Source organism: Orcinus orca, chromosome 12 (assembly GCF_937001465.1).
Source record: "Orcinus orca chromosome 12, mOrcOrc1.1, whole genome shotgun sequence".
Classification (NCBI taxonomy): domain Eukaryota; kingdom Metazoa; phylum Chordata; class Mammalia; order Artiodactyla; family Delphinidae; genus Orcinus; species Orcinus orca.
Window position 1 is genome coordinate 14502695 of NC_064570.1, and position 15775 is coordinate 14518469.

At 43.9% G+C, this 15775-nt stretch overlaps 1 protein-coding gene across 2 annotated transcripts in view; it reads right to left on the reverse strand.

Moving 5' to 3' along the window:
* Positions 1-15775, reverse strand: part of AKAP12 (A-kinase anchoring protein 12) — a 104728-nt gene that overhangs the window by 18692 nt on the left and 70261 nt on the right. The window contains exon 1 of one of the 2 annotated variants that reach the window (XM_033404901.2): positions 8911-9132. The exons of the other annotated variant lie outside the window; for it this stretch is intronic. Coding sequence (XP_033260792.1) covers positions 8911-8935 — 25 coding nt within the window. The 5' untranslated portion in view covers positions 8936-9132. Of the gene's footprint in view, positions 1-8910; positions 9133-15775 lie in introns of those variants that run through there. 2 annotated transcript variants of the gene reach the window in all.

A 15775-nucleotide genomic window follows, 5' to 3' on the forward strand; every position in this document is an offset into this window, starting at 1 on the left:
ATCAATACATGAAGTTTAGGTGCTCTTTCAAGTTCTGTGAAGTCATATCACACCTGTTTTTACCTCTTCGACTCCCAGCATAAACACTTCAAGGGGGAAAATGGGCATTCTGAGTTAGCTCCCTGTCTGCTCTCTTCTTTATTTGCACCCAGATCTAGATCCTTTTCCCCGATTTTGGACCAAGTTAAGGTCACACGTAGATGAGCTCTACTTTCTGTCTGGAACTCCCTTCCTCCCCTTCCCTGCTTTCCCAGCCCAACTGTACACAGTACAGCAAAATCACCCCACATTTCCCAGGTTCCGGCTGAAGGCAGAGACTCCCAGACCATCATCCGTCCCACCCACGTTCCAGTTTGTGGTTAGCAGAAAGCTCTTTAAAGGTGTTTCTATGAGCTGTCTGCATGCAGGTTCTAAGTGAGTTCAAAGATCTTAGCTTGGTGAGCAAACAAGGAGGCTGTTAAACGCATAAAAGAACAGCTAAATAAATAAATATCAGTGTAAAAATGTAACAATACAGCTTATAATCCATGAAATTATAATCAATTTATCAAAAAAAAAAAAAAGAAAAAAGAAGAACAGCCAAAAAATGTGGGGTGGGGCTTCCCTGGTGGCGCAGTGGTTGAGAGTCCGCCTGCCGATGCAGGGGACACGGGTTCGTGCCCCGGTCCGGGAAGATCCCACATGCCGTGGAGCGGCTGGGCCCGTGGGCCATGGCCGCTGAGCCTGCGCGTCTGGAGCCTGTGCTCCGCAACGGGAGAGGCCACAACAGTGAGAGGCCCGCGTACCGCAAACAAAACAAAACAAAACAAAAACGTGGGGTGGTAGGGAGGGGCGGACCACGCCAGCAGGTTCAGTTGTTGGGAGTGGAAGAAGCAGGTGAGTGACAGGAAGCAGATAATAATGGTGGAGACGGCTTTCGGGGAAGATAGTCCAGTGTTCACCTGTTCAGACTTAGCATAGCAGAATCTACTCACAACCACACTTACAAGCATTTCATTAATACATTTAGTTTTTTGTTTTTTTTTTAACATCTTTATTGGAGTATAATTGCTTTACAATGGTATGTTAGTTTCAGCTTCACAACAAAATGAATCAGTTATATATATACATATATTCCCATATCTCTTCCCGCTTGCATCTCCCTCCCTCCCACCCTCCCTATCCCACCCCTCCAGGCGGTCACCAAGCACCGAGCTGATCTCCCTGTGCTATGCGGCTGCTTCCCACTAGCTATCTACCCCACGTTTGGTAGTGTATATATGTCCATGCCTCTTTATCGCTTTGTCACCGTTTACCCTTCCCCCTCCCCATAGCCTCAAGTCCATTCTCCAGTAAGTCTGTGTCTTTATTCCTGTTTCACCCCTAGGTTTTTCATGACATTTTTTTTCTCTTAAATTCCATATATATGTGTTAGCATACGGTATTTGTCTCTCTCTTTCTGACTTACTTCACTCTGTATGACAGACTCTAGGTCTATCCACCTCATTACAAATAGCTCAATTTTGTCTCTTTTTATGGCTGAGTAATATTCCATTGTATATATGTGCCACATCTTCTTTATCCATTCATCCGATGATGGACACTTAGGTTGTTTCCATCTCTGGGCTATTGTAAATAGAGCTGCAATGAACATTTTGGTACATGACTCTTTTTGAATTATGGTTTTCTCAGGGTATATGCCCAGTAGTGGAATTGCTGGGTCATATGGTAGTTCTATTTGTAGCTTTTTAAGGAACCTCCATACTGTTCTCCACAGTGGCTGTATCAATTTACATTCCCACCAACAGTGTAAGAGGGTTCCCTTTTCTCCACACCCTCTCCAGTATTTATTGATTCTAGATTTTTTGATGATGGCCATTCTGACTGGTGTGAGATGATATCTCATTGTAGTTTTGATTTGCATTTCTCTAATGATTAGTGATGTTGAGCATTCTTTCATGTGTTTGTTGGCAGTCTGTATATCTTCTTTGGAGAAATGTCTATTTAGGTCTTCTGCCCATTTTTGGATTGGGTTGTTTGTTTTTTTGTTATTAAGCTGCATGAGCTGCTTATAAATTTTGGAGATTAATCCTTTGTCAGTTGCTTCATTTGCAAATATTTTCTCCCATTCTGAGGGTTGTCTTTTGGTCTTCTTTATGGTTTCCTTTGCTGCGCAAAAGCTTTTAAGTTTCATTAGGTCCCATTTGTTTACTTTTGTTTTTATTTCCATTTCTCTAGGAGGTGGGTCAAAAAGGACCTTGCTGTGATTTATGTCATAGAGTGTTCTGCCTATGTTTTCCTCTAAGAGTTTGATAGTTTCTGGCCTTACATTTAGGTCTTTAATCCATTTTGAGCTTATTTTTGTGTATGGTGTTAGGGAGTGATCTAATCTCATACTTTTACATGTAGCTGTCCAGTTTTCCCAGCACCACTTATTGAATAGGCTGTCCTTTCTCCACTGTACATTTCTGCCACCTTTGTCAAAGATAAGGTGACCATATGTGCGTGGGTTTATCTCTGGGCTTTCTATCCTGTTCCATTGATCTATATTTCTGTTTTTGTGCCAGTACCATACTGTCTTGATTACTGTAGCTTTGTAGTATAGTCTGAAGTCAGGAAGCCTGATTCCTCCAGCTCCATTTTTCGTTCTCAAGATTGCTTTGGCTATTCGGGGTCTTTTGTGTTTCCATACAAATTGTGAAATTTTTTGTTCTAGTTCTGTGAAAAATGCCAGTGGTAGTTTCATAGGGATTGCATTGAATCTGTAGATTGCTTTGGGTAGTAGAGTCATTTTCACAATGTTGATTCTTCCAATCCAAGAACATGGTATATCTCTCCATCTATTTGTATCATCTTTAATTTCTTTCATCAGTGTCTTATAATTTTCTGCATACAGGTCTTTTGTCTCCTTAGGTAGGTTTATTCCTAGGTATTTTATTCTTTTTGTTGCAATGGTAAATAATACATTTACTTTTAAATGACTTTAAAACCTCCTCTGCTCTAATCTGACACATCAGCTCCCTATGGAATTGCTGCCTGCCTTAGATTTGTCCAGTTGGATAGGAAGAGGAAAATCAAAAAGCTTCATCATCTAAGCATCACTGATTTGGGGATGCACTTTCTTGGCATCCAAAAAGACCTTCCACAAAATAACTGGTTTAGGGTGGGCCTTTCTGATACAATGTATAATTATCCCGCATGTGGGGCTTTGAATTATCCAGCCATTTTGCAGAACGCTGCTATTAATCCTGCAAGTTTCTCAAATACCCATAAAGTCCAAACACAGTGCTCACATAGTCAGTGATGCTGCGGTTTACCTAGAAACTCCACGTTCTCGCCAGGCATCAAAGATGGCCAAAAGGTTGGGAAAGGGAGTCGGTCAATGTGTCAACTGGGAAAGCTCTAGGAGGCGGAACCAGCAAATGCTTCATCTCCATGCAGTCCTGCTCGTCACTGGTCCTCTCCCCACCCCGCAGACACTTCAAAGGGCAAGAAAATACTATAGTTCTTGCAAGGATCCCCACGCTCATCGGCAGCACCCTAAACATAGTCTTACCTGGACACGTGATTTGTGTCAACATGGTTTTCCACTAAAACCGTTAGTGGCATCAACATCATAAGTCTTGCTTCGTAAATAAACATCAAAATAGAAACCAAATATTTCTAGTTCCTTTTTCTGGGAGGAGATTCTAGTCATATGCCTTTGTGAGTGAGTGTTACTACGTTGGAAACATTACTTGGAAAAGAAAAAGATGATTTAAAAATGACATAGGAAGTGCTTTCACTCACTTAATTTTCTGCATATGCCCCAGAAGAAGCCTCTTTAGGGTGGACATACAGCTTTATAGATGCAGAAAAGATAAAGGCGAGTGATGGGTGAAGCGATGGTGCAGCTTCTGAAGTTTTATCAAAGACTTTGAATAAGCTTTTTGTTTGTCTTTATGTTTTTCTAAGACAAATGAAAGGTCTCCTTTTCTTTTCTTTTTTTAGTCACACTGCGCCGCTTGTGGGATCTTAGTTCCCCAACCAGGGATCGAACCCTGGCCCCAGGCAGTGGAAGTGCGGAGTCTTAACCACTGGACCGCCAGGGAAGTCCCGAAAGGTCTCCTTAAAGAAAAAAGTGTGGAAAGTGAAACGGAGAAGAAAAATGACAGCTGGTAGTACATACTTTCTGCCCCTATATTTTTACTTTTAAAAGTATAAACTATCCTCAGGTACTACATAATAGGAAAACTTATAGCATATCTGTAATAGTAATAACCTATGAGTTGTTTAATGTTTTGAACAGCTTAACAAGCCCTTCCAAGGCTAAAAAAAACTACAGAACATTAATGAAGACAAATAACTGTGAAAATATACGAATAGTTATATCTTCAGTAGCGTCGAAAGAAACCAAAACTTGAAAACATTTCGTGGACAGAAATTCCACTTTGGAAGAGAATTGTCAAAGCTTTTCCTTTTTCGGTGTTATCGTCTACTAAACTATGCTTATCTGCAGATAAATGTCCAGTCAATGCCAATTTATAAAATCAAGCACAGGAGATCTATGAGCATGGGCGAATATACATTTTCCCTGTGAATAATTTCATAATCCTCCACCTTCCAAGTCCCAAAGGGTCCATGATCACAAGAGCTTAAAGGTCCTGTACTGAACCCTGCTTCCCATGCAGACACCCTGCTCCCAAGCTCCACAAAATGCAACAACCATTTGTGGGTCCAAAAGCTGCAAGATCAGCATTCTTTTCTCACTCTTCCAAATACTCAGAGATTAAGAGATAAAAGTATGACTTGTTTTCTTTTACTTTAGAGGTTTAAAAGAAAAAAAAAACCTTTAAGGAATATGTCATATTATAGATTACAAAATGTTAATGTTTTTATCCAAACTTAGATATGTTTGTCAGATAAAAAGTGCAATATTGTAAACAGCTATAACATTGATTTTTTTTTCGGTTTAGTATAACCCATGCTCTCCGTTCCCCACGCAAATTGGGGCTGCTTGCTGTGACATCTGGAACCGGTTAACTTTCCCCCATGATTTGCAGCATTGCCCTGAAATTTTTCCAGGAATTCTCCACATTCTAAATCCATCTCTATATCTTACACACCCAACCAACTATTCTCATTCTGATCAACCAGGAAACCTCCAAGGGGAGATGTGTAACTGGGGTTGAAGCTCAGAGAAGCAAAACCCCACACAGGAGCATACAGGTGATGCTCATCACCGGCCCTGGCCTTGACAGTGACGTCCCGTGGTCACTTATACACCTGGGCAGGCATGTAAAACTGTGGGCGCCACGAAGTCAAATCAGCATCCGTTACACAACGAGAAAGAGGTCCTTTACAAGCTATTCTACAGCTGTGCTTTTTTTTTTTTTTTTTTTTTTTTTGCGGTACGCGGGCCTCTCACTGTTGTGGCCTCTCCCGTTGCGGAGCACAGGCTCCGGACGCGCAGGCTCAGCGGCCAAGGCTCACGGGCCTAGCCGCTCCGCGGCAGGTGGGATCTTCCCGGACCGGGGCACGAACCCGTGTCCCCTGCATCGGCAGGTGGACTCTCAACCACTGCGCCACCAGGGAAGCCCACAGCTGTGCTTCTTAGTAGCTGTGGAACACAGAGAAACTTAGTTTTCATGTTAAAAAGGGGGTTACAAAAACCACTTTTTGCAGGATTTTTGTGGGAAATCATGATAATGGCCACCTCAGAGTGGGCACTCGGTACACGGCAGTTACTGGGCCAGAGTTGTGAGGGTATTAATTTCAGGTTTCACAAATCCCTTGATAACTGGTCTGCCTGCACAGCAGAGAGAAGCAGCCATGTGGGGGGGATTTTTTTAATCTTGTAAAGTGATTTGCATAAAGAAGAGCATTATCAATCATCTAGAACTTTTGTGAATATTGGAGGATTCTTTCTTCCCAGTTTACTTTAGAGATAAAGAATACTGTTGCCCTAATTCCTCATGATAACTCTATATTTTGTCTCAATACTGTGTGTGAGTTAGGGAAAACAGGAAAGAGATTTTCCTAATTCAAAAAGGTGGTGTTTTTTTGGTGTTTTTTGCTGGCATGCCCTGATACCTGGGTGGGGAGGAGATACCTCTTTCATCATCGTGTCCAATCACTTATTTTCTAGTTCTTAAACTAAGCTACTGCTAACATGGTGTGAGGGAAAGGCTTCAGGAAAGGCAACAGAATGTGATGTGAATAATCAATGATCTCCTACTTGAAGGTCTGCTGTATTCACTTCAGGGGGTTGTGCGCACAGGGTCTGAGGAGGGGAGAATAATGGTCAGTATTAGGTGACAGCTTTCCGTGCTTCACAAAATGAAAACTCATTCCTAAGCCGTTCTACAAAAATGTCATCAATCCTTCTCCCTTCCTATTAATTGTGAAACTGAAACACATTCTCACATAAGGCAGTCCTACTAAAGCAGCCGAGAATAACTTTCTCCTATATTATTTAAAAAATATTTTTATTTATTTATTTAGGCTACGCTGGATCTTAGTTGCTGCATGTGGGATCTTTAGTTGTGGCATTCAGGCTCTTAGTTGCAGCATGGGGGGGATCTAGTTCCCCTACCAGGGATGGAACCCAGGCCCCCTGCATTGGCAGCGAGGGGTTCTACCCACTGAACCGTCAGGGAAGTCCCTCTCCTACATTATTTAAATGAGCAATCCCGAAGTTACAAAAACCTTTGCTATTCAATTAATCCTGACTGCTAATTTTAAAAGGCTTCATTGCTTTTCAAGATTCTGACCAGTTATTTAAGGACTATTGATTGTAAATCTTCCTCATCAGAATAACTTGCAGAGGAAAAAAAAAAAAAGACGGTTGAAACTCCTTTTTAATTTTTACTTCTTCCATTATGAAATGTTTATGTGCTATAAACCTTTTGGAGTTTAAGATTTTCTGCACACGTTCTTTTTACCAGGAAAAAACACAGTATTTTGCCACATCCTTCATACTAACACTGTAATAAAACTTAGAAGGCAATTGACCCAATTATTTAAAGCTGCCTTAAAAATCAGACAGCCCTTGCAACTGTTTCCATTCATGTAGCATCCCATTAGGATTATCTGAACCAATTTTTTAAAGCCCCCAAGTATCCCAAGTTTGTTAACTCAACTTCTGCTTAAAAAGGACCACCTTCCTTTCCCATAAGAAACTGAGCATGTGCTAAACTCATCAAATAGTGAATATAATAAAGATTACACTGTACACAAAAAGCACCCGGAAAAAGTCATGATCATAGAAGCCCCACCCCCAGCTGTGACACCGCACAAACCACACCCCCAGGCAGGCTGTCTCAGGGCTGAGCATTTATATATCTCACTCATAGAAAAATTAATGATCTGGGGAAAAAATGAATTTTGTGTTTTTAATTTTTAAGTTTTGTGTAGTCTAATAATACTTTCTAGGTATCGTGTAAATTTTCACGCTACGTACAGGGTAGAAAGGCAAGTTGAGTTAACTTGGGGAAGGAATTTTAAGGAAATTTCAAAGTAAACAAGCTCATCTATAGGATGTGAGAGATACGGAGAAAAATTTTAAGTCCTAGAAATTCTATGCTGCCGTTTTAAGAAAACATGTATTTGGAGAACAAAGATCTCAAATATTTAGAGAAGAGCTGGTCTTATAAACCTAAATTAGCAAATGGAGTTGAATTTTGATGGGGGCAAAAGGCAGAAAGGAGGAGAAAACAGGCAGGTTCCTAAGGATTCAGGCTACAGTACATCAGCATGAGAAGATCACATGACAAGCAAGAGGGGCTCTGAGTACGTTCCACAAGTTTGATGTCTGTAACTTATTTGCTGGAGGTAGGTATTAAATATTATCATTCACACTCAACAGCCAGATTTCTAGAAAGCAAGCTTAAGAAACATACATTTTTATTATTCACTGCCCAAATACTGTTGCCTGTTAGTCACCTATTTTACAGTAACTATGGCTTTATGAGAACCACCACACAGGCCTTTCTCAACTTCTGAGATGGGCCACACTCTGTCCTGTGGAGTGTGTTTCCCTCTAAATAAATCCACTTCTTACCTATCACTTTGTCTCTCACTGAATTCTTTCTGCTATGAGACATCAAGAACCTGGGCTTCATTAAGTCCTGAGACCAGGCAAGACTCCAGCCTCCATGACCTTCCCTGAGTTCCAAAGGGTGGATTCGAACAGTTGCTGATCAGCACAGCCAAGAAACCATCCGAGGCCAGATTGAAGGAACCAGAGAAGCTCCTCAAGATTAGGAAACCAGCCACCTGAGACCCTGCGCACACCCTCATCTTGTCAGCAACCCCGCTCGTGAAGTATCCATGAAGCTCCTCATTAAATTCTGTCCCGGGTTGGGACACAGTTTTTCAAGGCAAGACCTGATGTGTCCCCTTTTGCCTACCAAAGCAATAAAGCTATCCCTTTCTACTCCCCCCCCCCAAAAAAACACCCACCACACAAACCAGAGATAACATTTTCATCCCCTAAATGGCCAAGTGTACCTTCACTGCCAGTTCCTAATAAGCAGGTCAAAATGTCAAATACTGCAGGAATTTACCTTTTTTAAATGACTATAGCAAGCAATTAGGCTTTCACAACCTGTTTTCAAATTCACCCCAATCTAACTTGCATCTGTTGGGGTGGGGTTGTCGTTCCCCTCCACCAGGGGAAGAGGTGCAACCCCTCCCAAAATGCATTCCAGGTCTCCCCTGGGCCCGGGTCAGGAAGATTCCTGCAGAGGCAAAAAGAAAACGTTGGGTTTGCTTGGTTCCTGCTGAGCCCAAAAGAGAATGATCTGATCAAAAAGTCAGCACAGTGAGAGCGTTAAACGCCCATCAGGATGTCCAGCCGCTGCCCTGCGGCCCCCGACCCGCGCGTGTCCAAATGCAGGTTCCTCCACCTGCCACGGAGGCAGGACACAGCTGACCCGGCTTCCGCCTTACCTGTGATGGTGATGATCCCCAGCATCTTGGACGGCGCACTCCGAGCGGGAAGAGCGGCCGCCCTCGGCCTCTTCGGGCGGTTGGCTGGGGCCGCACGGGGTCTTGCCGGCGCCCCTCCCCCTCCCCCGGCGGTCTACGCTGTGATCCGCAAGAACGAAGCGCCAGGCCACCTTCGGAAGATCTGGGAGAGCCAGAGGTGCCTGCGGAGCTGCAGCCGGAAGCGGACTGAGGCTGCATTTCCCTGGCTAATTATGCAAGGACTCACCCACCCATCCGGGCCGGCGGGCTGGGGGCCCGGGGCTGGCCCGCCCTCCCTGCGCTCCGGGACTGGGCTCGGCGCTCTCCAGTCATGTGTTTCGCTTTAAAGGAGAGGAGCCCTCCCTGTAGCCGGCCTCTGTTCGTGGTCAGTAAGGCTCTGCAGAGAGACCCAGGGAGGGTTTCCGAGTTGCTGGGATGAATGAGAACAGAGTCAGCGGCATGTTATCTAAACCGTTACTTCATTCCTGACACCGACTTACTTGTCTCTTAGCTCTTAACATTACTTAAAGGAAATAACCACACAGATATTAAATCCCACTGCCATTAAAGAAAAGACTGTGTTCCGTACCCTTATGTTTGTTTAGAGGCTGATGAGGTGCAAAAATGCTCTTTCCTTTTTAGTACCTATAGCTTTTTATATTTTCACCACCTGCTTCTCACACAGGCATACACACTGCGCTGATCCGGGGTTGGCAACCCTCAGCTGCCCTGTTTCCTGAACTCTCTGAGAAGGGCTGTTACAAGGCGAACATGTGTCTTCAACACTTGGTCCAGGCAACTTTTTCAAAGTCCAAATACATGAGCATTACGTCTGTTCCCCGTCCCTCCACGCCCCACGCCAAGCCATGGTAGAAGTTAGTTAAACTTTCAAACTACGCCGTATTCCAATTTAGAGACACTATGGCATCTCTAACATACAGGCACACAGCATGAAAATCAGTCAGAGCCGACATTTAAAGTTCAGAAATTTTCAAGCAGCCCTAAATTTGTAAAATCTTTTTTTCACTGAAACTTCAGATTTGTTCTATATAAAGACACAGGATAAGTTGGGGGGTTCTTACGATTTTGACACACTATGTCCATTTAGGCCCTCCTGGGTTTGTTTCCTTTTTCATCCTTTTTCTCTTTATCTCTTCATGCCTTGCCTGTCTGACCCCATTAGCACAGGCTCTCCCCCTAAGTAAACAAAAGAAAGGTTTACTATTGCTTTTTTTCTTCAGGCAGTGAAGATTTTGTTCATCATTGCTCGGGGGCAGGGAGGAAGGTGGGGGGCTTGGAGTGGACCAGAGTGGGCATAGGAAAGAGGAGGGGAGAGGGGAACAGAATTATCAAGAAAGGCTAATAAGGGCTTCCCTGGTGGTGCAGTGGTTAGGAATCCGCCTGCCAATGCAGGGGACACGGGTTCAAGCCCTGATCCGGGAAGATCCCACATGCCGTGGAGCAACTAAGCCCGTGCGCCACAACTACTGAGGCTGCACTCTAGAGCCCGCGAGCCACACTACTCCCACGTGCCACAACTACTGAAGCCTGTGTGCCTAGAGCCCATGCTCTGCAACAAGAGAAGCCACCGCAATGAGAAGCCTGTGCACCGCAACGAAGAGTAGTCCCCACTTGCTGCAACTAGAAAAGGCCCGCGTGCAGCAATGAAGACCCAACGCGGTCAAGAATTAAAAGAAAAAGAAAAGAAGAAAAGAAAAGAAAATGCTAATGAGGACAGACTTGTTGGCTGGCATGGCACGTAGTTGCCCCCTCTGGCCACCAGGGGGCGCTACGCACCCTATCAGGCCTACACCGAGCAAGGTTAAGGCGGCACCGTTTCTGGCAACCAGACCTTGTTACAGGAATCAGTTCAGCCTCCATAGATTGGATTTCCCTCATGTTCTGGCGAACGCCCAGCCTGGCCATACGTCCAAGTGGGACCAGGGAGTGATGCGCCTTGTCCTGAGGCCTGGGAGCTGATTCCCAGAGTGAGCCACTTAGCAGTTTCCTAACCTTTATCTTCCCTAGCTGAAACGTTGCTGGTGTTAATGGTCCCTGTGCAGTCCATAGAGTTAAGGGGTCTGGGCAGCTCCACATTCCTCTCTCCGCCACCCCACCCCCACCCCTCGAGAGTCCTAGCTGTGCAAATCATGGATAAAGCCGACCCTGAAGGCTGCATTTAATGTAGACCACTGTACATTAAATGAGTGGTCTACAGCCTTCCCAAGCGTGTGTATCGGCCTGGGCTACCTCCAGGATCTGACCTCCCAGCTCTGCATCATTTCTCAGCACCAGCAGTTGGGGACCACAGATGGCTATCATCCGGCGCCGCCTGAAATACACATATTCAAGTTCTGGGTGCAGCTGTTGATTCTCCCCTTGCTTGGCTGTGCCACCAGCTCCTTTCCTTTCTAAAAAGTCCAAATTCTAACAATAGGACAGGCATCAGCTGCTCGCCTGAGCTGAATGGAAGAAACATCACTAGTTACGAATGCAAGGTCCAGGGCTTCCCTGGTGGCACAGTGGTTAAGAATCTGCCTGCCAATGCAGGGGACATGGGTTTAAGCCCTGGTCCCGGAAGATCACACGTGCCGCAGAGCAACTAAGCCCGTGCGCCACAACTACTGAGCCTGTGTGCCCAGAGCCTGGGAGCCACAACTACTGAAGCCCGCACACCTAGAGCCCATGCTCCGCAACAAGAGAAGCCACTGCAATGAGAAGCCCGCACACCGCGATGAAGAGTAGCCCCCGCTCGCCGCAACTAGAGAAAGCCCGTGCACAGCAACCAAGACCCAACGCAGCCAAAATAAATAAATAAAAAATAAAATTAAAAAACAACAACAACATTTAAAAAGGTAAATGTATCACTATTCAGCTTTGGTGCATAAACTTTCTGTTTCTTTTCAAGACATTGGTGAAGACAGTGACACAGCCCGTTTGATATTTTTGGAGTGGTGGTTTAAACCAGAAAGCAGAGCAAGGGATCGCGTGGCAAGTTGTTGCCTCTCTTAGCAGACAGTCCTCCTTTGACCTCCATCCACCTTGAAGAGTAATCAAGGACAGGGCATGTGGCAGGCTGCCCGATAAGCTGCTGTGTGTCTTGGATTTACAAAGAAAGGTCATCAATCAGGATAAAAGCTGGAGTTAAGATCAGACTTGAGGTCAGTGTACAATGCAGACAACTTTCTCTGGTTACTACTTTCATTCCCTATTTGCTTGTTTTTGTTACATCAGAATTTTTAGAGGAAGACGTCATCACCCAAAGCAAAAATGATGGGAAAATGTTTACCAATATCATAAATAGGTAGATGACAAAAAACGTGTTTTCCCAAAACTTCATGGTTCATTCAACAAATATTTACCAAGTTCTTACTCCATGTTAATTATGCTAAGCCCCTAGGGATACAATTGGATACTGTCCTTGACCTTGGGGAGCTCAGTCTTGGGTGGTAGACACACCAAAGGAAGAAGCACGCATGCTCCAGTTTAACCCACCTCAGGTATCATCTCTGCTAGCCTCTGAAAGAATGGGGGATGTGAGGGGATAGCCCTACCTGAGGCACAGAGGAAGGCAGTCCCACAGAGGGAACGAACAGCATGCGGAAAGGCACGACAGAACACAACATTTAGGGAATATAAGTGAGTTCTTTATAGCTACAGGCTCAGAGTCTACTTGGGGAGACCAGGAGAAGGGAGGGACAGAGGTGATAACTGGAAATGAGACAAGAAAGATTACATTGGAGGCCAGATTATGAAGGGCTTTGAATGACATCTTAAGAACTTTGTAACAAATAACCCAATTAAAAAATGGATCAGGAATTCCTCAGTGGTCCAGTGGTTAGGACTCAGCGCTTTCACTGCTGTGGCCCGGGTTCAATCCCTGGTCAGGGAACTAAAATCCCACAAGCTGTGCAGCGTGGCCAAAAAAAGAAAGGATGAAGGATCTGAGCTGATGTTCCTCTAAGGTAGATAACACAAATGACTGACGAGCACGTGAAAAGATGCTCAACATCGTGAGCCATTAGGGAAATGCAAATCAAACCCCACAATGAGATACCGATTCACACTCACTAGGATGGCTGTAATCAGAAAGACAGACAATATAACAAAGAAAGGAGAAACTGGACCCTCATACATTGGTAGTGGGAAGGTAAAAGGTGCAGCTGCTTTGGAAAACAGTCTGGCAATTCCTCAAAATGTTAAACATAGATTTACCGTATGACCCAGCAATTCTACTCCTAGATATATACCCAAGAAAAGTGACCTACGTCCACACAAAAACTTGTACAAGAATATTGGTAGCAGCATTATTTATAGCAGGCATAAAAGTAGAAGCAACGCAAATGTCCATCAACTGATGCATGGAAGAATAAAATCTGGTTTATCTTTCCAATGGAACATTATTCAGTAACAAAAAGAAATGGACTATTTATACGTTATAACATGGAGAACCACTGAAAAAATATTGCTAAGTGAAAGAAGCTAGTCACAAAAGCGCACACAGTGTCATATTATTTAATTCCATTAGAAACAGGCAAATCTATAAAGACATAAAGTGGAGTAGCAGTTACTCAGAACCAAAGAGTTGGAAAGACTGCTAACAGGTAAGGGGGCTCTTTACGAGGAAATGAAAATGTGCTGAAATTGACTGTGGTGATGGTGGTACAATTCTGTGAATATACGAAAAACCACTGACATGTATACTTTTTTTTTTTTTGGCCGCATTGGGTCTTCATTGACGCATGCAGGCTTTTTCTAGTTGCGGCGAGCAGGGGTTACTCTTCGATGCGGTGCGCAGGCTCCTCATTGTGGTGGCTTCTTTTGTCGTGAAACACGGGCTCTAGGTGCGCAGGCGTCAGTAGTTGTGACACGTGGGCTCAATAGTTGTGGCTTGCAGGCTCATTAGTTGTGGCGCACGGGCTTAATTGCTCCGCGGCATGTGGGATCTTCCCGGACCAGGGCTTGAACCCGTGTCCCCTGCACTGGCAGGCGGATTCTTAACCACTGTGCACCAGGGAAGTCCCAGACATTATACTTTAAATGGATCAATTGCATGGTATGTGAATATTTCATTAAAGCTGTCCTTTTAAGAAAAAAAAAAGAATTTTGTATGAGTTCTGGAGGCTGCAGGGAATCATTGGAGGTTTTAGAGTAGAGTTGGTGGCACAAAATTTGAACAGTGATTTAGAAAAAGTAAGCAGGCAGTAATGACAAGGAGGAAGATGCTCTAGAAATAAAATTGATGGAAACCGTGGTGACCAAGGAGAGGAAGGAGTCAAAAGTTACATCACCCACTGTTGGATGCAGGAAGGCAGCAGCAGCCACATGCATCTCTGAGATCATCGGAATGGTATGAGGCAGGTGAAGTCAAAGGTCTGGAACCCTGAGGAAGAGGAATCTGAAGAAGGGCTCTGAGAATGGACAGAGATTAGTGGCCATCGAGGAGAAAATGGCATCAGAAGCCCAGGGTGGAGAGGATTAGGAGATGGAAATAGTGGAAACATTCGGACACAACTCACAAAGTGGTGACTCAGGATGAGAGCTGAGGAAGCCTCGCAGTCAGGGGAGGCTGGACTAGTGGACAAAACGCTGCAATAAAGACAAGGACCAAGACACCAGGATTAGCACTGACACTATGTTCATTAACTTCTTCCAAGGAGGCGTGAGTACTTAACCCAAAACTGAGCATCATCGGAAACTGTTGACTTGGACTCACACCAAATCCAGCCCCCGCCCATCACCCCATCCTTCCGTTTTCTTTTCACCTCAGTTTTACACTCGGAGGAAGATAAACCCAAACCCAGTGAGGTCACTTTTCCTCTGGCTGCAAAGGGCAGGTGAGATCTAAAGGAGCATCTATGCACTGTTACCCCTTTAAAATGCTTCAGAGATAATCTCAGGTTGAGTTAGAAGCTGCTGCAAACTAATAACCATGAAGAAGATGAATATATACACTGAATTAAACGCATTGGGCAGGTTCTCCTGGGCTCAGTGTATTTTCAAGTCTCTGCTGCTCTGCTATGAACACAGACAAATACCAGCTAATTGGATTTTACGGTCCAGTTGAGTTGGACATGTTTGTGTAGACATGGTTATTTTGACTCAAAATCCTCAAGACAAATAATCTGAAGACTAGCTCCTCAAAGGGACTATTGTAATACAATAGAAAAGCTAAGGGGGATTTAAAAGTCACTTAAGGTAATTTATCCAAAAAAAAGAAAAAAGAAGAAAAAAAACGAGTCAAGGGGAAAATTATTAAAAAACTCAATCCAAGTAATAAAAGTGATGCAGAATAAGTTTATTTCTCCTCTTACTGAGTTCACATGTTTTTATATTTTTTGCTTTGGCAATTCTGCTTTTATTAGCTATACCAAATGAAAGTATAGATTTATGTATGAAAATTTAACTGCTTGGGACATATAATATTTAAAGAACCTAAGTGTCCCAATACTAGGAAAATAGTACATTTAACCCTTCAGTGGACTATCTGGCAAAACAACATGTTTGAAGCAGTTAATGACAAGGAGAAATGCTTACATGGATATTGAAAGCCACACACCTCTTTGTTCAGTATATAAACTATATATTCAATAGAATCTTTGCTTTCTAAAATGCATATATATCTGCACATAAGTGAGGGTGAGGAAGAAAAGAGCCCAGAAAGAACACTAACAAAAGCCAACCACAGTGGAATTATGGGTAATTTCTGTCCTGATATTCTCCAACACTTTACACATCTTCTACAACAACCTCTGTTACTTTCACGGTTAGAATGCAGGCACCTTTGACATCCAGCTTGGGGTTGCACGGGGTGGTCCAGCACTGCTGGACTTTGAACCTTAGAGCA